At 40.6% G+C, this 27,049-nt stretch overlaps 1 protein-coding gene across 1 annotated transcript in view; it reads left to right on the plus strand.

The window, feature by feature from the left end:
* The window catches only part of LOC124556600 (E3 ubiquitin-protein ligase HERC2), an 832,907-nt gene that overhangs the window by 337,297 nt on the left and 468,561 nt on the right, over positions 1-27,049 (plus strand). The window contains exons 32-34 of the mRNA XM_047130567.1: positions 352-488; positions 587-805; positions 8,933-9,045. Of these exons, the coding sequence (XP_046986523.1) occupies positions 352-488; positions 587-805; positions 8,933-9,045 (469 nt within the window). The remainder of the gene's footprint in view (positions 1-351; positions 489-586; positions 806-8,932; positions 9,046-27,049) is intronic.

Below are 27,049 nucleotides of genomic sequence, written 5' to 3' on the forward strand. Positions count from 1 at the left end.
TTACTTGTATTTTGAGATTTCAAGCTTGCTGTTTCAGCTTGCAATGTCATTTTCAAGTTCACCTGTGAGTGTTGTGAATAGTGAATCTTATTTGAGTCTTGCATATGATCAGTAACATCATTTTTATAAATTAAGTTTTTACTTAAGTTATGTGAAGTTCATGATCATAGGGCATTTTGCAATATGAAATTGTTTTGACATCTATGTATCATTTTCCATTGAATTGCTGCCGTTGCTGTTAAAATTTTGCATTAAAGAATTCTAAAATCTAGAAAATTCACATACAGTATATTTTAGTGAAATTTGCCTATATAACTTCTATTAAAAATGATAAAATATTCTTTTGTGTAGGTCCAACGTGCAAGAATGAGAACTAAAGGAATTGAAATGATGTATGAGCTGTTGAAAAGAGATTATTTAATTCCTTCTGTCAAGTATGCAATGCTAAATGGATGGTTAGGCCTTTCATATAACAAGAAACGTCCCAGGTACAAGTGCTTTGTTACACTCTTATTCATGAATTCTATGAAATGTAATGGTTTATACATTGGCAAGCAACATAACATTTTTGTTATAATTTTTCTAGGGATGAGCTTTCTCACTCCTTGCATAACATTCAACTTATTTCACCACACCAGAAAATGGAGATACTGCAGGCTCAGTCAAAAATAACATCATGGGCTGTGGCAGCTCTGCGTGAGCATGTTCTCCTTGCTGAGCAGCCGCGACGTACAAACAAATTCAAAGACAAGGGTACTTTAAATGAAGGTCTAAGTAACTGGCTTCGCAAAGTCCCCTGGGCTAGGTATGATATAAGTAATTTATATTTATTATATGTCTTTGTATTGCATCATTAAAATAAAAAAGTACACCCCAAAAAAGTTATCAGTTAACATCTGTAAAAAAGAAACAACACCACAAAGTACTAAAAGTAAGTACTGTGTGGCTCTGTTTCATTGAGATATTATGGCTTCCTATCAGTTTTCTATGAATGAAAAGTGAGTGGAAAGATGATTAATGGAACTGGATGATAAATGTTTCCTTATTTTTGAAAATACAGTTTTGCTTTTGAAATTTTGGTGAAGGCTGTGATGATATGTTTAGTATTTTGCAGCACTCCAATTTTATCTTTGCTAGATTTGCAGGATAGGGATCTTATAAGTGTTGTGTTCTGTCATATAGTTATTTCCAGCTTCTCAAATAGGTGACCTTTTGTCACCAACCTGTAAAGATTGTATGTAGACACTTATTGGCTTCTACTGTATGACTGCCTGGCTGTATTGTTTATCTAGATTCTAAATTTATGGGGCCATCTACTTCTGATTCAGTTGGCTTCTCTCTTCCAGATGACATTTAACTGTATTTCAGATCTTTATAGTTTCATGTACTGTTGTATACAGAATGCTTATTACACTTAAAATAGAATTCCATCTGTTTTAAATATATATTTTTTCCTGTGCTGGTGTGTTAGTAATAAAATATTCATTAGTTTGAAATACAAAATTGTCAAGCTACTTAAATAATCCCAAAACATTAGTGTTCTTTTAACAACTTGACTTGTATGCATTGCAAAGGAACAAAATAGGTACACTGTTAGTAAAATATTTTTCATCATTGTACATACTCATTTGTAAAAGCAGTAAATACACATGTATAAACCTGAATTACATAAAGTAACCTGTGAATCATTTTCTTCCCGGGTGATATGTGTAAATATTGTAAGGACGGTAACACAAACTCGTGAAAAATGCAGAACTACACAGTCAATAGAATATTTACATTAAGACTGTTTAATTATAGAGATAACTGATTGAAAGGAGAATCTCTTAAAGAAATGTAAAAAATATGCAAAGAGACACATGGTTTGGCCAGTACTTACCTTAGCTCAGTACAGACAATATTTACACAAAACTGGTGCAAATAAATAAAACCTAGCTTGTGGGCAGTTCATTTGTGCACATTCATGCCAGTTTAGTGGTTGTCATACCAATGTAGAAGGCCATGCAGTAAACACATGTCAGCTGATAAGTGATGTGTTGTTTCACATGTGGCCCTACCATGTGTGGCATATGTTTTGGCAGTGGTGGGGCTGGAGTTGGTGATTAGGGGGGACAGGTTTTGCGGTGGGATGAATTATAGGGGCAAGAACCTTTAGGTAGAGAAGGTGGCTTGAGAATACCATAGGGTTTGACAAGAATGTCCCGGAGATTCGGAGGATGACGAAAGGCAGCTCTGCGAAGTGTGTGGAGATTGTGGAGAGATGATCTCATTTCAGGACTCGACTTGAGGAAGTCATAGCCCTGGCAGCGTAATCTGTTGAGACATTCAAGGCCAGGATGGTATTGACTGACAAGGCGGATGTTTCTGTGTCACCTGAGGTAGGAACATTGTTTCCAGAATGGGGGAACTACAGATACATTAGCTGTAGGGAAATGTACATTTGCTATGGAAGGGATGGCATCTATCAAAATGGGGATACTATTGTTTGTTTGTTTGTGGGACTGCCATGGACAGAGGTTTGGGTGTGAGGCTCAATGAAGTGACAGTCAACATCCAACAAGGTGGCTTGGGTTCTGGGGAAGGATCATGTGAAATTCAGGTTAGAAAAGGAGTTGAGCTTTTGAAGGAAGCCAAGGAGTTGTTCTTCAACATGGGTCCAGACCAAAAAGAAGTCACCAATAAGCCTATAACAAGCTAGGGGATGCAGCTGCTGGGTCCTGAGGAATGCCTCCTCCATCCAGCCCACGAAAAGATTGCTGTAGGATGGGGCCATCCTGCTTCCCATAGCTCTCCCCTTGATTCGTTTGTAGGTCTGGCCCTCAAAAGTGAGATAATTATGGATGAGGATGAAGTTAGCAAGTGTGATAAGGAATGAGGTTTTGGGTGACTTTCAGATGGGTGTTGGGAGAGATAGCACTCTAGAGCAGAGAGACTGTGAGTATGTGGGATATTTGTGTAGGGAGACGTAGCACCTAGGAAGGTTTCAGGTGGGAGAGGGATGGTGATGGAGTCGAGGCATTCCAGGAAGTAGTTTATGCCTTCGATGTAGGATGGGAGATTTTGGGTGATAGATTGGAAGTGCTGGTCTACCAAAAAAAATGTGTGAAATCTTATGGGACTTAACTGCTAAAGTCATCAGTTGGTCTACCAGAGCTGAGAGGCATTCTGTTGTGGCTTTTAAGCCTCCTGCAATGGGGCGGGCAGAATGGTTCTCTTTGTGGATGTTGGTTAACAGGTAGAAGGTAGGGGCACATGGCTCAAGTGGAGGGAGTAGATCTACGGAAGCAGTTGTGAGATCTTGTGAGGGACCTAAGGTTTTTAGGGTTTTCTGCAGGTCAGTCTGTATGGAGGAAATGGGGTAATGCAGAATGGCTTTATGGGCTGAGGTGTCTGAGAGTTGACAAAGCCCCTCTTCCACATATTCCCCGCTGTCAAGCACCACAGTTGTTGAGCATTTATTCACTGGGAGGGCGATAACAGAGTGATCTGCTCTTAGTTCCCGAATGGCACAGGATTTAGCTGGACTGATCGTGGAGGTTGTTGGGGTGCTCTTCAAGGAAGACTGGGAAGTGATACTGGGTTTGAGGAAATCCTGGAATGCCTGCAAGGGATGATTTTGTGGAGAGGAGGAGGGTCCCTTTGGGAAAGCTGTTGGAATTGTTCCAGGGAGGGTGCAACGCTAGCTCTGTTTCTTGAGGATTCTCACTGTGTGGTGAAGTGACATTTCCCGTTGAGGTTTCCAGTGAAAGAGAGGATGTATTTTACTAGGGCAGTGTGGTTGAATTTAAGTATGGGACTAAAGGTTTAACCTTTTTTATAGGACAGGTTTATCAGGGACAGAGAGGGACCTGGATGAGAAGTTTAGGACTTCATTAGGATTGTGTTGTGTGGTGGTTGAACATGATTATAGTTGTGATTGGAAGGTTAAAGGTTAAATAAGGAGGCTAGGCTGAGCTTGTTGGATATGGGGGGGGGGGGGGGGGCCTGTTGTGGTTGGTGGTCATGGGAGATGGTGAAAGGAGCACCACTTTTGAAGTGTTAGGCCAACATGGTGGATGTTTTTTCATGTGGTGTGTGACATTAAGCTCAAGTCTATAGCTGACATCTAGCATTATGATCCTGAGTGTGATAACTGAGCCAGGGTCTGAAAGGTGGAGGATTTTGAAAAGCTGTTGGGAATAGTGGTTACACAAAGCAATGTATAGTTCAAGGATAAGGTGAATAAGACCAAATGATTGAAGATTTTGGAATTTAAGGGAAGACTGGTGAAAAGAAGTGTTGCACCTAGAAATTGGAACTTTTAAAGTGACCCTTTGGTGGTAATTCCAAAGGTCAATCAGGGTTGGAGGAAAAGGATGTGGGGGTACAGTTTGGTTGTGGTGAAAGAATGCTCTCAGAAGGAATTTAAGTACTGTTGGGCAGGAGTAGGGTGTATAAAGGATAAATGATATGTAGATAATGAAGGTCTCGCAGACACAGATACATATGGGATTCAGAAAAAACAATAAATTGATATTATAATTATACATTACTGAAGAAATAACACTAAATACAGAGAAAAGAGTGCCCAGAATGGAAGAAAGATAGCCAGGGAGCATAAAAAGATCACCAGCAGCGCAGGAGGGATCATCAGTGGTTCAAAAATGACAGAAAAAAGTGGTAAGCAAAGGGAAATGAAACTAAAATTGCTATAGGATTAAAGCCAGACAGAGATTGCTAAGCAATGAAGTTGAAATGATTGTTAAACAGTCATTCAGCAAAGGAACAAAATCTGTTAAACTATGAAAAATGATCATTAAACGAAGGAAATGACTATTAAACAAAGAGAAATGGACAGTGTATAGAGAAAGATCAGGGTTACAACATTCTCTAGTTGAGCCCTGAAATGAGATTACCTCTTCACAGTATCCTCCCCATACCTCCCAGAATGGCCTTTCATCATCCTCCTAACCTCCATAATATCCTTGTCAAACCCTACGACACTCCCTAGCCACCATCCCTACCTAAAGGTTCTTACAGCTGTAATCGAGCCCACTACAAAACCTGTCCCCATGCATCTCCCAGTAACCACCTACTCTAACCCTACCACTGGCTATTCATGTACCATTAAAGGGTGGCTACAAGTGAAACAACACATCACTTATCAGCTGACATATGTTCACTGCACTGCTTTCTACTTCAGTGTGACAACCACTGAATTGGTGGAGTGCATGAATGAGCATAGACAAACTGTACACCTGGGGGATGCCAAATAGCCAGTGGTGTTGCATGCTCTCCTGCATAACTCTAGTAACCTAGGTGACTGCTACACCACACGAGCAATTTGTTCCTCCCACTCAACACCAGTCCCTTGGACTTACAGTCCAACACATTCCTTTGTTACCCCACAATCCAAGTTGTGAGTGACCTGCATCCACTTTCCCTTCTTTCCCCTCCCTTCTCTCTTCTCCCTGATGAAGGAACAAGTCTCTGAGAGATATGCTTTATTTATTTTCATTGGTTTTGTATGACTATTGGTTCCACTGAATTAATGCATACACTGGTCAGCCCATCTGTCTCTCAGTAAAATTATAGGCATATTCCCTGGCCTTTACTCCCAAAGTGTTCTATGTTGATATAAACCAAATTATTAAGAGTTGCTTGTTCGGTTATATATAATTGAGACCATACTTATTGAGGTATGTTGAGCTGGGAGCTGGTGAATGACACCACTGTCCTGCTACCCTAATCTCTGGCCATGGTTCTGTGACCACATTTTGATGTGATGGTGGAATGTTGTGTGGCACAGAGAAATTAGACCTTGGCTTAACTGACTAGATTGTGGGGATGGTACAAACCTCTATAAACAACCCCAGCCTCAAAGTGTAGGCTCAACAGCCATCCACCCCATTGACTCAATATGGTGGATGGCTGTTGAGTCGAAAGTCATTATTGTGAACCCTCTGAGGTACTGACTGTACCTAAATTTTGTTAGACTTAGTTAGATATGTGGGGCTCTGTCCAAACTGACATGTATTCTTGTTGAATCTTGTTGAACTGTGAAGGCAGTAGCTCTCGATTATTTGGGATGCCTGGTTGAGAGTACAAACACCCTCACAACATAGAGGGATTGACAGAAAGGTTCTCCAGAGAATGGCATATTTAGACTGTCCTTAAATGTCACTAATAATGACACACAGTGCTGGGATATTTCTGTAGTATTAGAGAGAGAGAAGATGGATCATATGGAGATGAGTCTGGCTTCCTTAACCATAAATAGTTGGCAAATATTGCGGCTAGTTTTAAGTCCATCAGACAGCCGGGAAGAAGAGGAGGAGGAGGAGGAGGAGGAGGAGGAGGAGGAGGAGTCATGGAAGAAAATAACATAATGATGAAAGTCACTTGTTTCTGTTTTAAAGAAAAAGGAGAGGAACATTCATTGAGGGGTCATTTTTCACATGTGTCATGATAACCGCAAACTTAAAGGCAGACAGTAGCTGCAGAAAGTGCTATAATTACAAAATTCACTCTGTGCTTCCTGCATCTTTCGCTGCATAATTCTGTTGATGCTGCAGCATTTGAAGACCTGGTCTCTCAATATTCCTAGTAATTTCTCTGGGGACCTATCTACATCTGTCACTGGAGTTGAATGATAAAGAGATTTCTTCTGCACAGTGATATCTAAAATTTTAGAAAGCATTCTGTAATTGGAGCACAGCAATCACTACAAAATTCCAAAAATCAAATAAAAATTGATCTTATTTTCAGACTTTTTATTTGTTAGCAACTGGTTTTGGCTCTTTCCTCAGACCATCTTCAGGCTTTTCACTCCCATTATGGCTGCTGGTGGTGGCAGACGGAGAGAGAACTGTGGAAGTACAGTTGTCACTGTAGTTGCTAACAAATAAAAAATCTGAAAACATGTTCGAGACTGTTTTTATTTGATTTTTTGCAACAATATCTGTTTTCTGAACACAGTGAAAGCAGTAATGTCCACTACCACAGCAGCAGGATAGTTCTCATTTAATTATCTGTTGCTTAGTTCTCCTACTTTAGCCACATGCAGTACTGTAACAGGAGGCTGATGACTGATATTCAAGTTAGCACTTAGTCATTTGGGTCAGTTTGCCAAGCACAAAGAAAGCTTCTAATTTTGATGCTTTCAAGAGCCAACTGGACGCCACGCAGCCAACTCACTGTAACTGGAAAAAAAAAAAAAAAAAAAAAAAAAAAAATATATATATATATATATATATATATATATATATATATATATATATATATATATATATATATATATATATATATATATATATATATATATATATATATATATATATATATATATATATATAAAAATAAAAAAATCATGTTCAGGACACAGAGGATGGCATGGCTCGGGTAATTTTTGAGGCTGCTGAAGCATCTGTGCCGTAACCGACAGTTGCTTATTTACATGTTCTTAGTCCCATGATTGAATCGTGTGTGCCACTTGATGATTGGGGATAGACAAGCAGCTCTACATGGATTCACACACAGTACATCACACAAGAACTTTTCAGTCTTTCAGGCACCAAGAGCAAGGCCAGAATGAAGGAGAGTAGAAAGTAATCAGAGCAAGAATTCTTGAAATTCATCAAACATTTCATGCCAAGTATGGCAGTCAGTGAGTAGAATTAATTTTACTGGCAGGGTATACTCCACAGTGACCATTCGCCCCACCCCACTTAGCCATCCAAAAGGTTACAAATCACCTCTACAGACTAAAATTTATTGTATGCCTCGAACTTGCATACCCTCAACATTTAGAGCTGACAGAGAAGTACCATCTAAGTTCCAGTTTGGCAAATGTAGGAGCGTACAACTGCCACTTTGCTTTGGGTGAATTTGAAAATGATTTGCCTGTAGCCCATGTCAGAGCTCCAGATTATGACGAATTTCTGTATGTAATGTTGAAGAAACAGACTGTCATACCTGAAAATATTGGTTCCCATCAGCTGCTTCGGGAATAGATATGACCAACTGCTGCTTTGTATTAGTCCTTGAATTTAAAAAGGCTAATAAACCATTTCATGTAGGGATTCAGGAAATTTAGTTTTAACAATTGAAAATGTAACCCAATTGGAGACCATGATACATAGAGTCTTTATGAACAAGTACTATCTAAATGTATTCTTAAGGTTATGATACGATATGGCTATATGACATCCTGTGACAACTAAGTGACCAGGGGTTTCTTAGTTACCTTCGTGTCCCTCTCCCAACTCTTTCTCATCATCTATTCTTGTATGCACATGTGTGTGTGTGTGTGTGTGTGTGTGTGTGTGTGTGTGTGTGTAACATGTTGTGTCACCTTGTCTGTATTCTCATATACTGTTTTTTGTTAATATCAACACATCAGTTGTCAGTAAACTTAAAATTTAACTGGTCAGCAACCAAAAAGCTTATTCGAACACAATAGTGTTAATTTTGCATCATCCTAGTGAGCATTATATGGTCCTTCCTTCATATAACTTTATTACTCGTTCACCCAACATTTCATGATCAGAACTTTGTGTTTGACTTGGAATTATAACCACAGAGCAGTTAAGTGTTTATCATATTCACAAAGCATTACCAATGGAAAAATATTCTTGGACCAACAAGGAACATACTCAACCTTTCACTTGTATTGCAGTATCTTGAATGAAGTCATTTTCTAATACTTGATCCAATGAAGAATCAAGTCACACTTATTATACTGTGAACTAATTATTTTAACAAAACTGGTTACTATTTATTGTGGAAGAATAGGGGGGTTGGGATGGAAATATTCTGTCAGTGGCATGTGTAATTGTATTAATACTGACAAATATGATGATTTAAGAGAGTAGTACATGTAAGTAAAAGTTAAACTAAAGATCGAAACATGGAATAATGTTTGTATTTGTGTGTTTTACTTTCATTTTTACAGGTTTTTGCTCACTGTTCTGGGTGTTCTAACTGGAAACCATCAAGGAAATGAAGTTAGTTTAATTATTAATTCAGGGGTTCTGGCACTTCTTCAGGCATTGCTGCGGCAGATAGGTAAGGCAGAATGAAAATGTTTACTCTTACGTTTACTGTTTTGCATTTCTGCCTTTTGTTTGAAGTAAGTTTACTTAGACACATTGAAGATTTATGACCATTGTCCTCCAACTGGTGCTGCCAGAAGACAGTTACCGAATTACTTCATGTGCAAGGAAGCAATGTCTGTGTATTATATATTCGATAAGTTTTCTGCCCCCCTATTAATCATTATTTGAAGAATTTTTAGACATGAATCATATGAAGAGCACTACCTCATATGAATCATATGAAGAACAGTACCTCATGCAAATGACCTGATCTTGTGTTAACAAAGAGGTCCGTAAAACCAATATTAAAATCAAAGAAATATGCTCCATTTACAAAAAATACAATGTAATGGAAGTAAACTGGAGAAAAATTTGCTCACCGAATGTAATGAATATCTATATCACCATGGAAAAAAATTGTGTGTCTGGAGCTCAACAAAATTGTAAATGCAATGTGTGAACACAGTAGTCTTGTTTTACAAGACCATCTTTGTGCGTGCTTTTATACTTCCTTGTTTAGAGAAAACAGCATTACAGAGGAAAAGGGGGAGGGGTAGAAACCACATTAAGAGAGAACTACAGCAGACTAATCCCGATAATTGTGCTGCTCTAGATCACACAGTGAAAATAAAATAAAATAAATAAAAAAAAAAAAAACCATGTGACAACCAGTGAAATGAAAATACCTTTCTCCAGCAATAATGATATTCTCCTTCTTCATATAAAAGAACACTCACATAGAGGTAAACCCAGTGAACTATCAGCATTGGCATGGCAGTTTTTTGGATCTCAATGAACACTGGGCAAAATATTCTGAAATACTTTTGTGTGTTCCTCTTGGGTACTCTTGTGGCGCTCAGTCTTCTTTAAGAGCAACCTCGATTTTCGTTAGTCAGTCATAGACTTTAGCTGAATATACCTTGAAGGCATAGATGAAGTAACTGGTATTGCGGTAAGGTACACACAAAATTGTTACTTTCTAAGTTTATCAAACTTGAAGCTCTAATGAGGTAATATTTATAGCGAAAATCAATACATTAACATTGCAGTTCTCCAAATATAAACAGCATGCAATTATAATTGTAGGTCATATTAACATAGACATAAGGGCAAATAGAAAAAAAAAAAAATGGGTTTCAAGTGGTTAATTCTTTGTACTCACTTAACTGCTCCCAAATAAAAGCACACTAGACTAAATGTAGGTCTTGATCTAGACTAAATGTAGGTCTTGATAACATAAATAATAATATACACAGAGACACTCTTGAATGTGATATTATAGAATTATAAATATCATATCATGCAAAGCTATGGCTGAAAATCGAAAATTCAGGTCTTGGTACTGCAGAAAGACAAGATACATATAGAATTTTAGATGAATCTAATGTAAACAATATGATAAGTGAATTAAATGAAATGGGTTGGTCTCATCTAATGGATAGTAATAAAACAATTAATAAATGCTTTCCCATTTCCCAGACAGAGATTAAGTGTGTAACAGAAAAGAGGTATCCCACTGGAACCAAAAGTATTGTAGTAATATTAGACATACACAACATCGCACCGACAAATGGTACACTCCACAACTTAACAAACTCAGGGCACTACTAATCACTCTGAAAGATAAGTCTCATAAAAGTATGCAGACATGTAAAAGTACATAAATATGAGAAAATTCCAGAGACCGCGAACTGAGATTGCTAAATGCAGTGCAGAGGTTGGGTATATTTTAAATTCTAAAAATAATTGTAAAGAAGCCTACAATGTTATGAAAATGGAAACCAAAAGAATGCAGAAATTTATACTTAATAATTCAGCCAATATAGTCCACGGACGTAATTCTGATGGGGGAGAAATCACATATGGGATTCCCCAAGGCTTGATCTTAGGTCCACTGTTGTTCCTCATATATGTAAACTATCTTCCATCTAATATTCAACAAGCAGAATTTTTTTTTCTTCAGATGACACTCATATTGTAATTATTCCAAGCGTAAATCCAGAAACAAAAGAAATGGTAAACAATGTTCTTAAAAATACCATTGAATAGTTTTCTGTGAATGATTTCACCCTCAGTTTAAAAAAGATACAACATATTCAGTTCTGCACATCCAGGGGAACTACAGCAATGATAAGTGTACCCAAATGGTGAGGAAATAATAAATGGGCTAGAAACTTCAAAATTCTTAGGTGTCCATGTTGATGGCAGTTTACATTGAGAAAAGCTCATTTTGGAACTCCTAAAACAACTTTAGTCCAGCCAAATTTGCACTTAGAATCATTGCAAATCTTGGGGAGAGACAAATCAGTGAGTTGACATATTTTGCATATTTTCATTCAGGAATGTCATATGGAATAATGTTCTGGGGTAACTCGCCTTTAAGAAAGAAAATCTTCATTGCACAAAAACGTGCTGTAAGAATAATATGTGATGCTTACCCACAATCATCTTGTACACATCTGTTTAAGAGTTGGGCATTCTGACAACTGCTTCACAGTATATGCAGTCCCTCAATTAGTTTGTAATAAATAATCCACTACAGTTCAAAAGGAACAATGATGTACACAATTAAATTACCGGAAGAAAAAAATGACATCCATTACTCCATGTTAAGGTTGTCTTTAGCACAAAAAGGGGTGCACAATGCTGCAACAAAACTGCTTGATCGCTTACCCAGTGATATAAAATGTCTGACAGACAGCAAAGTAAAATTTGAAAACAAACTGTGAAAGTTTCTCCTTGACAACTCCTTGTATTCCGTATTATTGTCATGTGTAAGAAGTGGTGGATAGGAATTACTAACTCAGATCTGTATATCTCTTTTCTTTTTGTATAAATGAATAAAAAAAGACACTTAGAAATGCTGAGAATGTAAAATGACTCATTCCACATCATTACATTTTATCATGAAAAATGAGCAATGAAACATTAACTAACTAACATGTCATAATGGTCAGAAAGCTAGAATACTATGATATTGATGATAATCTTATTTTGGCAATAGGCTACAGCTTGCATACATAAATAAGCAGAGATCGACAATACTCCCAATAAAAAGAGGAATATCCCAAGGCCCTGTCCATGGACCTTTCCTGTTCATTGTCTACAGTAATGACTTTTCAAATTATGCATCATATAAGACTGTACTATATACTGATGATATGACACTAATGTCTGCAAGAGGGTATTTGCAGCATGTACTTTAAAAACAACATAGAAATGATGCAAATGACTAGTCACTGGTATCAAGCCAGTCACTAGTGTATTAAGCAGACAAAAACAGAAGAAATAATTTTTGATCTCAAGATAACTAAAAATTAAAATAAACCTGTGAAATTATTTGGACAGATCTACACACACCCCACACCATTACAGAGCCTCCACCAGCTTGAACAGTCCCCTGCTGACATGCAGGGTCTATGGATTCATGAGGGGGAGAACACATCAATTACTTGTGCAGAAAAGTAGTACATGCATTTTTTATTTTATAAATTAATAAAAAATATGAACAAACAGTTATTACCCCACTAATACATTGTGTTCTTCAGTTCCCATCTGCCATATAGAATATAGCTCTGGGGTAATGCCATAAGAGCTAAATGTACACAGAAGAGCCAAAGAAACTGGTACGCCTACCTCATATCATGTAAGGCCCCTGCGAGCACATAGAAGTGCCACAGCATGACGTGGCATGGACTTGACTAATGTCTGAAGTAGTGCTGGAGGGTACTGACACCATGAGTCCTGCAGGACTGTCCATAAATACATAAGAGTATGAGTGGGTAGAGATCTCTTCTGAACAGCATGTTGCAAGGCATCCATGATATGCTCAATAATGTTTATGTCTGGGGAGTTTGGAGGCCAGCGGAAGTGTTTAAACTCAGAAGAGTGTCCCTGGAGCCGCTCTGTAGGAATTCTGGATGTGTGGGCTGTTGCATTGTCATGCTGGAATTGCCCAAGTCCATTGGGATGCACAATGGACATGAATGGATGCAGGTGTTCAGACAGGATGCTTACATACGTGTCACCTGCCAGAGTCATATCTAGACATATCAGGGGTCCCATATCACTCAAACTGCACACACCCCACTCCATCTGCACACACCCCACACCATTACAGAGCCTCCACCAGCTTGAACAGTCCCCTGCTGACATGCAGGTCTATGGATTCATGATATTGTCTCCATACCTGTCCATGTCCATCTGCTCGGTACAGTCACTACAGTCCAACAGGCCCAGGCAAGACGTAAAACTTTGTGTCATGCAGTCATCGTTGGTACACGAGTGGGTCTTCAGCTCTGAAAGCCCATATCTTGATAATAAAGTTTGCTTTGTAAAACATCTGCTCACTGTTTTTCAGCAATTTGGACTTATAAAACAGATAATTTAACTTCAGATGACTGAGGAGGGTAGTGCAGTTGTTAAGACACTGATTGTTAGTTCAGAAGAAGCACACTTAAAAGTCCATATCTGGGTATCCAGGTTTTGATTTTTTGTGGCTTCCACAAACCGCTTCAACTGAGTGGCAGTTTAGTACTTTCAACAAGGGAATGAAAAACTTGATCTAGTATAACTTGAGCTCGTGATCCTCCTCCTTGATATACATGCACCGTGAAAGTCTAATATCCCTTCATCAAGACTATGTTACTAGGCTGTGCCCTTGTTCATTTTGGAGATGAAATGTCTCTCTGAAAGATGTTTCCCCCTTGCCTCCCCATACCTGTGACTAACATATCTACATATCAGTGGTCCCTCTAGTACTTTCTTGCTGTCGGTCCTGATAATATTGATTCATTGGCATATTTACTTCATAGCAACCACTAGAGTCATAATTTTGGCAAATGAAGGTGACATGTTTCCACTTAGGCTATATGTTTATGAAGACTTCATCTTAATAAATATATATCCTAAATGTAAACATACCACCTTCATTCAGCATTTTTACTATTTTACAAAAAAAAAAAAAAAAAAAAAGTTTTGAGAATCGCAGACAAAGAAATATGAAAATTGAAAATTTAATAAGTGCAACCCAAGCTGGTTTGACTAGGTGAGAAAGAGATATGGTGAGAGATGATATGGGGTGAAGTTGAGAAGTTAGTAGTATGAACTTTTCACAAATTCCAAGAAGTTATGATACATCAAATAATCATGAAAATTAACAGCAGTAAGGAATTTGTTATGGTCCTAATAAAAGGCATAATTTCTGGAGTGAATCTTTCACCTTGTAGCAGTATGTGCGCGGTTTTGATACTTCCCAGCAGATTAAAACTTTTTGTCAGACCATTACATGAACAGGGAACCATACCTTTCACAAACAATATCTTTACTGTCTGAGGTATCTTGGCGTGACTCACATTCTGCCTGTAAAGGTTTACTTTCACCAGTACCTCTCTCTCCTTTCTTCCAGGAGTGCTAGTCCTGTAAGGTATGCAGGGGACTTCAGTGAAGTTTGGAATGTAGGGGAGAGGTAATGGTGGAAGTAAGGCATTGAGGGCAGGTTGTAAGTCATGCCTGGATACCTCAATTGTTAAGAGGATTGCCCACAAAAGGCAAGATTCAATTTTCGAGTCCTGGTCCAGCACACATTTTTAATCTGACCATATGTTTCAGACAGACATAATGTTTGGAGATTTAAAGTAAATGGAAACACTAGCATCATTCTATTGAAAAATAAGCAAATAACTTCATAATAAAAATAAATAATACAATAATACAAAACAAGATAGAAAAGAAACTCTTATTGTTACAAATAGTTATCCATTACTAACAGCTCCATTGGGTTTACATCAGTGTTTCAACTACGGTAGAGAAAAAATAAGTGCTACTGTCTTTAATTCTTTGGTATTGTAAAGAATGTAAACATGCTAAGCTTTAAGAGACAATTTCTCCGTTATGTAGTTTCGAAATTATTAAATCATTGATACACTTAATATTATTCTACATTTTGATATGAGATCCAAATATTAAGTGAACCCTAATTTGTGCGTAATAGATTCTATTCCATAAATAGATGCAGAGTAAACTGAGATAAATATTGTGGTTGCTAGTAACTCTTAAAATTCAGCAACAAAACAATACTTTTAATATCTTTTTGAATCTATAAACACGACAGCAAATTTTTGAATAAACAGAAAGCTATTCAGTGATTATAGAGATACCCCCTCTGTAACCATTGTAATTAATTACATACTCATAATTACATACTCTGAGAGAGGAGTAGATCGGTCACGTTTAACTACAGACGGGTACATTGTTGTGAACAGCTGGAAAGCAGTATTAGCAGTTGAACATCAATATAAACAAATGTAACTTATTGTGCATAAATAGGTGAAAGGACCCACTACTATTTGACTACATGGTTGGTAATTAATCACATGAAATGGCTGCAGTTGCTAAATATCTAGAGTGGGTGCCTGTAGTGATTTGAAATGGAAAAGAGTAGAAAACTAGTTGCAACAAAATTAGATATCAGATTGAAATCCATTGCAAGAATTCTGTTGCAATGTAATTCACCTACAGATGATGTAGATGACAAACAACCTTTTTGACCAATTCTTGAGCATTGATCAACATTCTGTGACCCGATGTAGGATATGTGGAGATTGGTTGGTTAGTTATTTGCAACAGTAAATGTGCTCTCTCATTGTGATGAAGACCATCTCACTTGGTTTACAAATATAAGGCATTCTGTAATTGAAAAATATGCTTACATGAGGACCATTTACATGATTGGCTTTAACATTACTTTGAGTTTGAAGTCAATTCACATTTTACTTGTCTAATAGCGACGATATGAGAATGGTAGCTGTAGTACAATTATGAGATTTATAATTTAAAATGGCAATCAGCCATAAGAATTATTTAAAAAAGTTTATTTAGATCAAATAATTACGAATTTTGGGTTTATTACAAATCCATGTATAGATGGTTCCTACAGGTTTCATCGCTTTCGTGATGGGGTTTCATTTTGGGCTTATTGTTGGTGTTATCCACTAAAATAAACAAAAGAGTTTTTCATTCAGAATTCATTAAGCTTATGAGAGGGATTGCTTCCACCCCCCACCCAAATCAAAGACAATTTTTACTGTGCCCATATACTCCATCAGTTTTGCTGCTACTCCAACATCTTTGAAACTTTTTTTTTGCTTCTTTGATTTTTTTTTTTAAATATTTAAGACATATAACACAAATCCACAACAAACTTGTTGCACAGAAATATACACCTCATAAGTTTTTGTTACTTTTCATGTTTTATCAACTTTAAAATCATTCCATGTATGGTTCCATTTACAAAAAGGCGGGAAAAAACATCTCTCATAAGCTTACCAAATTTTTAACAAAAACCTTTGTTTATTTTAGCACACAAAACAAATAATAACCAAAAAATGAGGCTGGGGCAGGGAAGCAAAGAAACCTGTTTATTTTAGCGGACAAAACAAATAACCACAAAATGAGGCTGAGACAGGGAAGCTAAGGGACCTGTAAGAGCCATCTGAAGATAGATTTGTAATAAATCTGAAACTGATAATGGTTTGATCTAAATAAACTTTTTTAACCATCTGTGACATAGTCGTGTTTATGAACAGTGATCCAATACTGTCAAATGTTTTTGATTCCAGTCTTTTCTCAGCTATTATATAGACATTTATCTTTCATAGGTAATTTATAGGTTGCTACAGGCAACGTATTACGTATATTAATTTTTGACCGTAAATTCACCATAAAAGGTCGGACCTATTATCTTCATATATTTCCTTTTAATAATTTTATATGGGTGACTGTATTCGTCTTTTACTGTATCACAATTGGTTTCTATGTTAGTTATCAATATTTAAAAGTCTACAACATGTATTTTACCTAATGTGTTTTTATCAGATTATGTTTTTTGCGTAAATGATGACTACGTCTAAGCCCACTGTAGCGACATCTAGGTAGGATGTAGGCAAACAGATTTCTGGTAGCTACTGTACTTCAGTAGCCAGTAGTAATAATGACTGTGTGGATGGTGTGGCATACTCTACACCTTATTTTAGATCTATGTGACGATGCTATGCTGGCTATATTTGTATGTTTTGTTGATGCCATTATGGCCTTATCACATTAGGACATGGTGTAGAAAAGGTACGTTTTTCTGTATTTTATCTGTACATTTCCCTGGTTGTATGATAGTATATTGTGATACCCGTTGCTGTATTGTGTTGAAAGACACACTGCTCACTAGGTGTATATATTTGTATATTGTATATCTGAGGATGGTCATCATGGACTGAAACCGGTCATCGTCAAAAGAATTGATATTGTGATCAAAGACTGGAATAAAAAACATTAAACTTTTTAAGCTATATTTGAAAATGGTTCTTGTTTTAAATTATAAAGATAATTCTTGTTTTGCCTTAGACTATATACAGAATGGCCAGGCTTGGCAGTGTGCATCAAGATAGGAGGAAGGTAAAAGGTTAATAAGAATGTGGTTTATTCAGAGAGGGTACATGGGTCCATGCAGAAATGTGTGTACATTTTCATCCTACTTTCGTGCAAACATTGGTACAAAACTGATCAAAGAAACGTCTGCTGCCAGGTTGACTGCCATTGACACTAGTGGTGAAACTACAGGGACTTGTGAATTTGAATCAGTTGCTACAGTGGAATTTGTGTGTCCCTTTTCATCCCCACCAGACACTACTGTAGCCATAACCGCCCATTTCAAATTTTCCTTGAACTGTTGGTTCTCCTACTAAAGAGTTGCAATTTGCTACTGTAACTGCTCTAACTACTCCATATTTGTCTCATTCTCAGCAGTTGCTGCCAATATTTCCCTCTGTGGTTGAAGAACTTTCACTACATCTTTCCCCTGGGTTCTAGTCTTTAACCATTCTTTGTCTCCACCTACATTCTAAAAATTTTCCACCTTTCACACCAAGAGTAAAGTAATAAAATAAATGGAATAGTGCCACACTTCAGTTAAACAAGGCAACATATCACTAATAATAATAATAACAATAATAATAATAATAATAATAATAATAGTTAGCAAATATTGTCAAACAGACTCTGCTTCAATGAAAGTGGAGATATCCAGGCTTCATCTTGTGGCTCTATTAACCTGTAAGTACAGCTAAGTTTCAAAATAGATATTCTCAATTCTTCTTATTCCATTTTCTAGCACAGCAATTATCATGACAGTCTGGAATAAAAGCATTTCAATACTTACAGTCGACATCTTTGGATTGTATAGCATAGTGGTAACCAATCCCATGATCCTCCACTGTGACGAACAGGCTGGCAAGCAGCTATCCAGTCAGTCAGATACCCGCATACACAAGGTGTGCCGCACATACACTGTGTTGTATCTGGTCAGTCTGAATGGATAGCAACGTGTTACCCCTCCAGCAGCACCCAGACATGCAGAAACAAGAAATTTTTTACTGCCTGTCAGCGTGCACACTGGCACTTGTGAGATCATGAAATCAGAGGAAATATGAAACAGTAGGGCACCAGGGCTGTTCAGCAGGCTTGTGCACCAGAAGAAAGCAGTGGGTTCTGCACGAATATACTTTTCTGGATGTCTTTTAATAGCCATGAATTGGCTAAATGGTTACAGATTGGATCCCACTTGTGCATATCAGTGTATCGAATGGCCAAGCTACACAGTGGGCATCAGGGTAGGATGAGGTTGTTGTTGTTGTTGTTGTTGTTGTTGTGGTCTTCAGTCCTGAGACTGGTTTGATGCAGCTCTCCATGCTAATTTATCCTGTGCAAGCTCCTTCATCTCCCAGTACCTACTGCAACCTACATCCTTCTGAATCTGCTTAGTGTATTCATCTCTTGGTCTCCCTCTACGATTTTTACCCTCCACGCTGCCCTCCAATGCTAAATTTGTGATCCCTTGGTGCCACAAAACATGTCCTACCAACCGATCCCTTCTTCTGGACGGGGTTGTATGGTTAAAAAGAATGCATACTTAACACACAAGTGGTTTATTCAGAGACGGAGGCATGGGCCCTTTATAGAAGGAGGTATATCGGCAGACTTTGGTCTCTTGATGTCAGGATTTGGGATCGGTCGACTTCAGGTCAAGGCCAGGAACAGAGAAGTCGAACAGCCTCCTGTGCCTGCTAATAGGTAAACTTCACACGATTTTATTGTGAAGAGTTGATTGGTTGTCCATGTAGCATAGTACCATCAGCACTAACACTGCAGCATCATCACTGGTGGTACAGCATATGGGCCCCACTTCCTCCCTTCATGTGAGTGGAAAGGTGGTGTAGTACACCAGCCATATTTGGTCATAAATGCTCAAAGTTAGAAAGAGGATTGCAGCACCACCAGTCACAGGTGAGCACTGGTGTTGTGCTTTATCAAATATAACATAGCCATCACAATGTTGCGAAGCAGTCCACCCAGCTACTATGTGGAAATAGTTAATGCAGCTGTACTCAAGCAGTGAGGTGTCACAAGCCTTTCCACACCATCAGCCTCCAAAGTGTTTAAAGCACAGGCTAAACACATGCAGTGCAGAAGAGTATATCTCTTCAAGCCACATGTACTAAAATCAGTTCTCTCAGCACCACAGTTCTACATATGTGGCGACCACCGTATTGGATGCTAATTGAGTACCACTGTTCTGGTCAGCAGTCTTCTGACACAGTGGGGAGGTGAGACGAGGATCGTACCGCTGACACATGAGACACAGCGGAGCATCGCTCCAGAGGGTCCACACCTCTTTTGTGGATACGTGCGTAGCAAGTATGGGACCCCGAGCTAATGTGGCCCTCCTTCCTCTCCGGCTGCATACCTTCCTTTTCCACATCCTCCCCCATCCCCCATCTTGCCCCCCCCCCTTCCCCCTCACCTCCGCCTCTTTCCTTCCCTTTCTTCCTCTCTGGGAGTATGTTTTGTGCCTACGTCCAGAGACGGACGCTCGAAAATGTAACACATTCTTCGCTTTCTCTACTTGCTAGTCTTCATCCTTCCTTTGTCCTTCTCTTTTCCTTACCTCTTCTCTTAACCCTTTTCTCCGCTGCGGCATTTGAGACCACTCTCCTTTCTTTCCCTTTCTTTGTTTTTCTCTTTTTTCCTGCCTGTGCGTGTCTGAAGGCTGACCCACGCATTTCCATGAGTAGCCGGTGACGGGGTAACGCGTAATTTCGCACCCCGGGTAGACAGGTAGGACACGTACGTACCCCCTGGTAACGGCCAGGCCCAGGGAGGGGTGATTACCCGAGCTGATACCTTCCGAAAGTGCCGATTGGTCCCTCCGTCGGTTTCTCGGGAGGTGTGACCTGAGGTGTGAACAATCACATAAGGCGGGAGTGCCCTCAGAGAGGGCCCCCACAAGGGAGGAGCGCACCATCGGAGATGCCGGTAATCATGGGGGATACTTCCGCAATGGTTTCTTCATCTTCTACTATGTCTGCTCACAAGTGTAAGTTCCATGAGTCTCAGCCACAGACAGTTCTTCCATCATTACCACAGCTCCTGGTTGTTTCTCGGTCTGACGAAGGTCACGACCGCTCCACGGTCAACCCTTTCATTATTCAGAAAGGTCCTGTAAAGTCTTGTTCCAGATTATGAAATGGCACCTTGTTGTTAGAAACAGTCAGTGCCCTCCAGGCACAAAAATTGCTGCGTACTTCACTGCTACACACCTTCCCTGTCCAGGTGGAAGCGCACCGCACTTTAAATTCCTCACGTGGGGTCGTTTATACACACTCCCTCAACGGATTGTCTGACGAGGAAACTCAACACTACCTGTCTGACCAGGGCGTAACGGCTGTTCATAGAGTCATGAAAAGGGTTGACACGAACATCGTTCCTACCCGTACTGTCTTCTTGACATTTGACAGAGTTCAACTCCCATTGAACATAAAAGCGGGCTATGAGATAATTTCCGTTCGCCCTTACATCCCAAACCCTACGCGTTGCTATCGGTGTCAGCGGTTCAGTCATACCAGCCAGTCCTGTTCCAATCCGGCCAAATGTGTTACGTGTGGCAAGGATGCCCATGAGGGTGCTTGTCCACCTCCATCACCTCATTGCATCGACTGTATGGGTGAGCACGCTGCTTCCTCTGAAGATTGCCCCATTTTTAAAGACGAAAAGCTCGTTCAGGAAATCAGAGTGAAGGAAAGGTGTCAACCTTTGCTGCCCGAAAATTATTCGCCAGTCGAAAGCCCAATGTGCCTCAGACAGGTAAATACAGCACTGTCCTTGCCTCTCCTTGGCCAACAAAAGAGGCAGCCACGCAGACTTGTGATCTCACCTTTAAGTGCCACGGTCGTCAGATTGGCCAGTGCAAAGATCGCCCGTTCAACCTCCCCACTCTCGCCTGCTCACTCTATGGCTCACCCTTCATCGGGTTCTTCTAAATCTCGATCCCAAAAGTCAGACACCCAGACTTCCAAAAAAGAGCCTACTCGTGAAGATTTTTTACGTACCCCAACTTCACAACCATCGGTTCCTCCTTCCTCAAAACATCATACTTCCAAGAAGGCAACAAAGAAACCCAGTTCCTCTCCTTCTCCGCCAAGGTGTGTCCCATCAACAGCACCACCTGGCGGTAGCCGCCCTCGGCCGTCTTCTGTGTCGCCGAGGTGCACTGCTGGCGGCCGATCATCTGGCCGATCACTGGTGGCAGGAGCTGCTCCTGAACAACCTATGGATCAGGATCTCCTGCCTTCGGCTGAATGTTGTTCCACGCTGTCGGTCGAAAGCTATGAGCAGTCGTTGAGTTGAGGGCAACTTTGGTCACATTCTTCCATTTTCTGTCCACCCTATGTCCATTATCCATTGGAATATCCGCGGCATTCGAGCCAATCAGGATGAATTATCGATCCTCTTACGATCCTACTCGCCGGTCATCTTCTGTCTCCAGGAAAGAAAGCTGCGTTCCCATGACGGCTTTGTTTTCCCCCATTTTCAGTCAGTCCGATTTGATCTCCCCTCTGTTGAAGGCACTCCAGCACATGGAGGACTCATGATTCTTCTCCATGATACTCTCCATTATCACCCAATACCCTTAAACACTTCCTCCAAGCTGTCGCTGTCCGTCTTTCCCTTTCTGGATACACCTTCTCTCTTTGTACTGTATGCATTCCATCATCCACACCAATGGCATGAGCTGATCTCCTTCATCTTCTTGGTCAGCTTCCGCCCCCTATTTGCTGGTTGGGGACTTCAATGCCCACCACCCGCTTTGGGGATCTCCACATCCTTGTCCGCGTGGCTCACTATTGATAGACGTCTTCCACCAAGCAGATCTTGTTTGCCTCAACACTGGGGACCCTACATTTTTGTCTGCCTCCATGACAAATTTCTCTCGTTTGGACCTTTCGGTCGGTACTGTTCCGCTAGCTCGGCGCTTTGAATGGTTTGCCCTTGCTGATACACACTCGAGTGACCACTTTCCATGTGTCCTTCGATTGCAGCCACAGCTGCCATATATGCACCCGCGACACTGGAAGTTTGCCCAAGCCGATTGGTCACTTTTTTCGTCTCTAGTGACATTCGATGACCGTCACTTTCCTAGCATTGACAATGAGGTCATTCATATTACAGACATTATTCTTACAGCTGCGGAACATTCAATACCTCGCACCTCTGAATTGCCCCGGCGCCCCCCAGTTCCTTGGTGGAACGAGGCATGCCGTGACGCAATACGTGAGCGGTGACATGCTCTTCGCGTTTTCCGACACCATCCTACTTTGGCCAACTGTATCCGCTATAAGCAGTTCCATGTGCTATGCTGTCACGTCATCCGTGATAGCAAGAAGGCAAGCTGGGACTTCTTTACAAGCTCATTTAACACCTTCACTCGCTCCTCAGAAGTCTGGAGTCAGATTCGACGGTTATCTGGCGTGCCTAGTTTCTCCCCAGTCTCTGGACTCACTGTCACGCATGATACATTAGTGGACCCCGTCGCAATTTCTAACTCATTGGGTCAACACTTTGCTGAGATTTCGAGCTCTTCAAATTACCCGCCAACATTTCTCCCGAAGAAACATGCAGCGGAAGTGCAACCTCTTGCTTTCTCCTCTCAAAATCACGAAAGCTATAATACTGTTTTCTCCATGCGGGAATTCCAACATGCACTCTCTTCTTCTCGCTCCTCTGCCCCAGGACCGGATGGTATCCACATCCGAATGTTGCTGCATTTATCGTACCATAGTCTGCGTTACCTCCTTCGCCTTTATAATCGAATTTGGACCAACAGTACTTTTCCCAGACGATGGCGTTCCTGTTCCGAAACCTGGAAAGGACAAACATCTCCCCTCTAGCTGTCGCCCCGTTTCTCTCGTGAGTAGTGTATGTAAGGTTTTGGAGCATATGGTGAATTGCCATTTAGCTTGGTGGCTGGAGTCCCGCAGTCTTTTAACACCTGCCAAATGCGGTTTCCGAAAGCATCATTCTGCAGTTGACCATCTTGTTGCTCTTTCCACTTATATCATGAACAATTTTCTCCGGAAACGCCAAACAGTAGCAATATTTTTTGATCTGGAGGGAGCATACGATACTTGTTGGAGGTCCTCCGCACACTGTTCTCTTGGGGCTTTTGAGGTCGGCTGCCCCTTTTTCTTTGCGAATTTATGGCAGAGTGCACATTAGGAGTGCGGATGAGCACTACTCTCTCCCGTACTTTCTCCCAAGAAAACGGGGTACCCCAGGGCTCCGTGCTAAGTGTTGTACTGTTTGCCATTGCCATAAATCCAATTATGGATTGTCTCCTTCCTGATGTCTCAGGCTCCCTCTTTGTGGATGATTTTATGATCTACTACAGCTCTCAACGGACCAGCCTTCTGGAACGACGTCTTCAAGGATGTCTCTATCGCCTCCACTGTTGGAGCGTCGAAACAGGCTTCCGCTTTTCTCCCAGTAAGACCGTTTGTGTTAATTTTTGGTGTCGTATGGAGTTTCTTCCATCTTCCTTACATCTAGGACCTGACAACCTTCCGTTTTTGGACGTCCCTAAATTCTTGGGTCTTATGTTTGACAGAAAACTGTGCTGGTCCTCCCACGTTTCCTATGTTTCGGCTCGCTGTCTGCGATCCCTCAACACCCTCCGTGTCGTGAATGGTACCTCCTGGGGAGCGGACCGAGTGGTCCTTCTCCGCCTCTATCACGCCTTAGTGTGCTCGAAATTGGACTATGGAAGCATAGTTTACTCCTCTGTTTGGCCGTCTATTCTTCGGCGTCTCGACTGTATCCACCGCCGTGGGTTACATTTAGTGTCTGGAGCTTTTTGCACCAGCCCTGTGGAAAGCCTTTATGCTGAGACTGCTGAACCTCCGCTGTCCAATCAGCAAGCTGTCCTTCTGAGTCGTTATGCTAGCCATCTGTCTTCCATATTTGCAAATCTGGCCCATGACATTTTTTTTGACACCTCCTTGGATTTAGGGTATGCAGGCCGCCCTTCCTCCCTACTACCGCCGGGAATCCGCTTCCGTCAACTGCTCCATTCTCTTTCCTTCCGCTTTCCTAAAACTTTCTTGACAACTTGGGGTACAGCACCGCCTTGGCTCCATCCCCGCACCTGCCTGCTCCGTGACCTTTGTCAGTTTCCCATGGATGGTACCCCTTCACTTGTATATCGTCGGGCATTTGCTGCTCTATGTGCACAAATGAAGGAAGCCACATTTATTTACACTGATGGCTCAAAAACATCGTTTGGTGTAGGGAGTGCCTATATTTTTGGCGACACCCCAAATCAATTTCAGCTTCCCGACCAGTGTTCGGTTTATACTGCGGAGCTTTACGCTGTTCTCCAGGCTGTCCAACACATCCGTCGCCATCAGTGGATACAGTATGTTATCTGTTCAGATTCTCTCAGCTCTCTCCTCAGTCTCCAAGCTCTCTACCCTGTCCACCCTCGGGTCCACCGGATTCAGGACTGCCTCCACTTTCTCCACTTGGGGGGCGTCTCTTTGGCATTCCTCTGGATTCCAGGACACGTTAGTTTCTGTGAATGAGGCGGCCGATATAGCGGCCAAGGCTGCAGTCTCTCTTCTTCAGTCAGCTATTCGCAGGATTTCCTTCACCGATCTATGGAGTGTTTTATGTCGTCGTGTTTCTCTTTTATGGCACGCACATTGGTCGACACTTCCCAATAATAAATTGCGGTACGTGAAGGCTCTTCCCTGTGCTCGGACCTCTTCCTCCCGAACGCGTTGTCGGTAGGAGGTAATTTTAACTAGACTCTGGATAGGGCACTGTCTTTTTAGCCATTGACATCTTTTAAGTGGCGATCCTCCCCCACTCTGTCCCCGCTGCTCTCAGCTGTGGATGGTAAGACACCTTTTACTTGAGTGCCCCTATTTTACTCCGTTACGCGCCCGTCTACAGCTGTCGCCTGATATATCTTCCATTTTAGCAGATGACACGCGCTCATCCGATCGCGTTCTCGAGTTTATTAGTGCCAGTGAGATGACGTCAGTCATTTGAAGCTCTTTTTGGGGACAACCAACCCCCTTTTATAGTGGTTTTTTAAGCTTTCCTTCTGTTTTTAGTTTCTCCAATTTTTTGAGGTTCGTTCCCATTGCTGCTGGTTTGCAATTTCGTTTTTTTACCTTTTCCTAAGTCACAGACCGGGCGCTAATGACCGTAGCAGTTTTGGGCCCTAAATCCATAAAAAAAAAAAAAAAACTGCGTAGCATGAAGAAATGCTGCTGGCAGGGGAGGAGGCTGAATCATGAAGTCCATGGACGGTCGACGCCGTGCTCTGACAGCAGTCCTGAGTGTCAACAAGACCCCGAGTCAGCTAAATTCCCCAGCCAAGTCAACACAATTCTGTACCGGGTTGTAGCAAGATGCATTCGTAAAGAGCAATAAGTATTTGCAGATTGATTCCCTGGTGGTGCCTAGCATCCGCCCAATATACCAAGCTGCCGACACTATTACAATTGGAAGACGTCGAGACTGTTACAGTTTTGTTATTATTTATACATTGTGCAACTATTCAAATCACTTGGTAAATGAGACAGATATCAAGCAAGAGAACAAAGTGTTAAAGCAATGCTGACTTCAGTTGAGTATGAAGTACTTGAAGAATCTTGTGGATTCTCTTGAGTCTGTTACCAAGGTTAGATGTTGATATGATGTTGATATTAGTGTGATGATTTGTTTGCTGTCCCTATGATTGGTTTTTTAATTGTGCTGTGTTGCAAATAAAATTGTTCAGTCCTTCAGTAAAAGTCACCTCAGCATCAGCACAAAGAAAACATTGGTGTTTGAAAATTTTCAATAAGAACACTTACTACTGTAAGTAGCACATTGATACCCATGTGCTAAGGACGACTTATCATGCATTGGTCTCCTCCACTATAAACTGAGTGAGGTGGCACAGTGGCTAGCATACTGGACTCTCATTCAGGAGGATGATGGTTGAAACCCGCATCAGGCCATCCACATTTAGGTTTCTTGTAATTTCCCTAAATCACTTCAGGCAAATGCTGGGATGGTTCCTTTGAAACTGCACTGCTGATTTCCTTCCCATCCTTCCGTAATCCGAGCTTCTGCTCCACCTCTAATGACCTCATTGTCGACAGGACATAAAATGCTAATCTCCTCCTCCAGTATAAACTATGGGCTCCATAACACAAGCAAACCTTTACATGCTATTAAAGTTGCAGAAGAAAGCTGTTAGAATAATTTGTGGCATAAAATCAAGAGACTCATGTCGTGATGTATTTCCTAAAGCTGGAATATTAACCATTACAAATAATGTGTATCTTTAAATCGATCATGGTGACACAAACACTTAAACAAAATGTGAACTTTGATGTACACAACCGCAATAGTAGGAAAAAATAGCAGTTCTTCTCATAAACCACAGAATTGCACTGATTGAAAGAAACTCACTGCATGCAGAAGTGAGGCTTGCCCACCAATGTGTTGCCAAGTTCATTCACATGTCTCCCTACTGCAAAATTTAAAGCCAACCTAAAAAGAATATTGATTGCCAATCCACATTATGCATCAGA

Source organism: Schistocerca americana, chromosome X (genome assembly GCF_021461395.2).
Source record: "Schistocerca americana isolate TAMUIC-IGC-003095 chromosome X, iqSchAmer2.1, whole genome shotgun sequence".
Classification (NCBI taxonomy): Eukaryota; Metazoa; Arthropoda; class Insecta; order Orthoptera; family Acrididae; genus Schistocerca; species Schistocerca americana.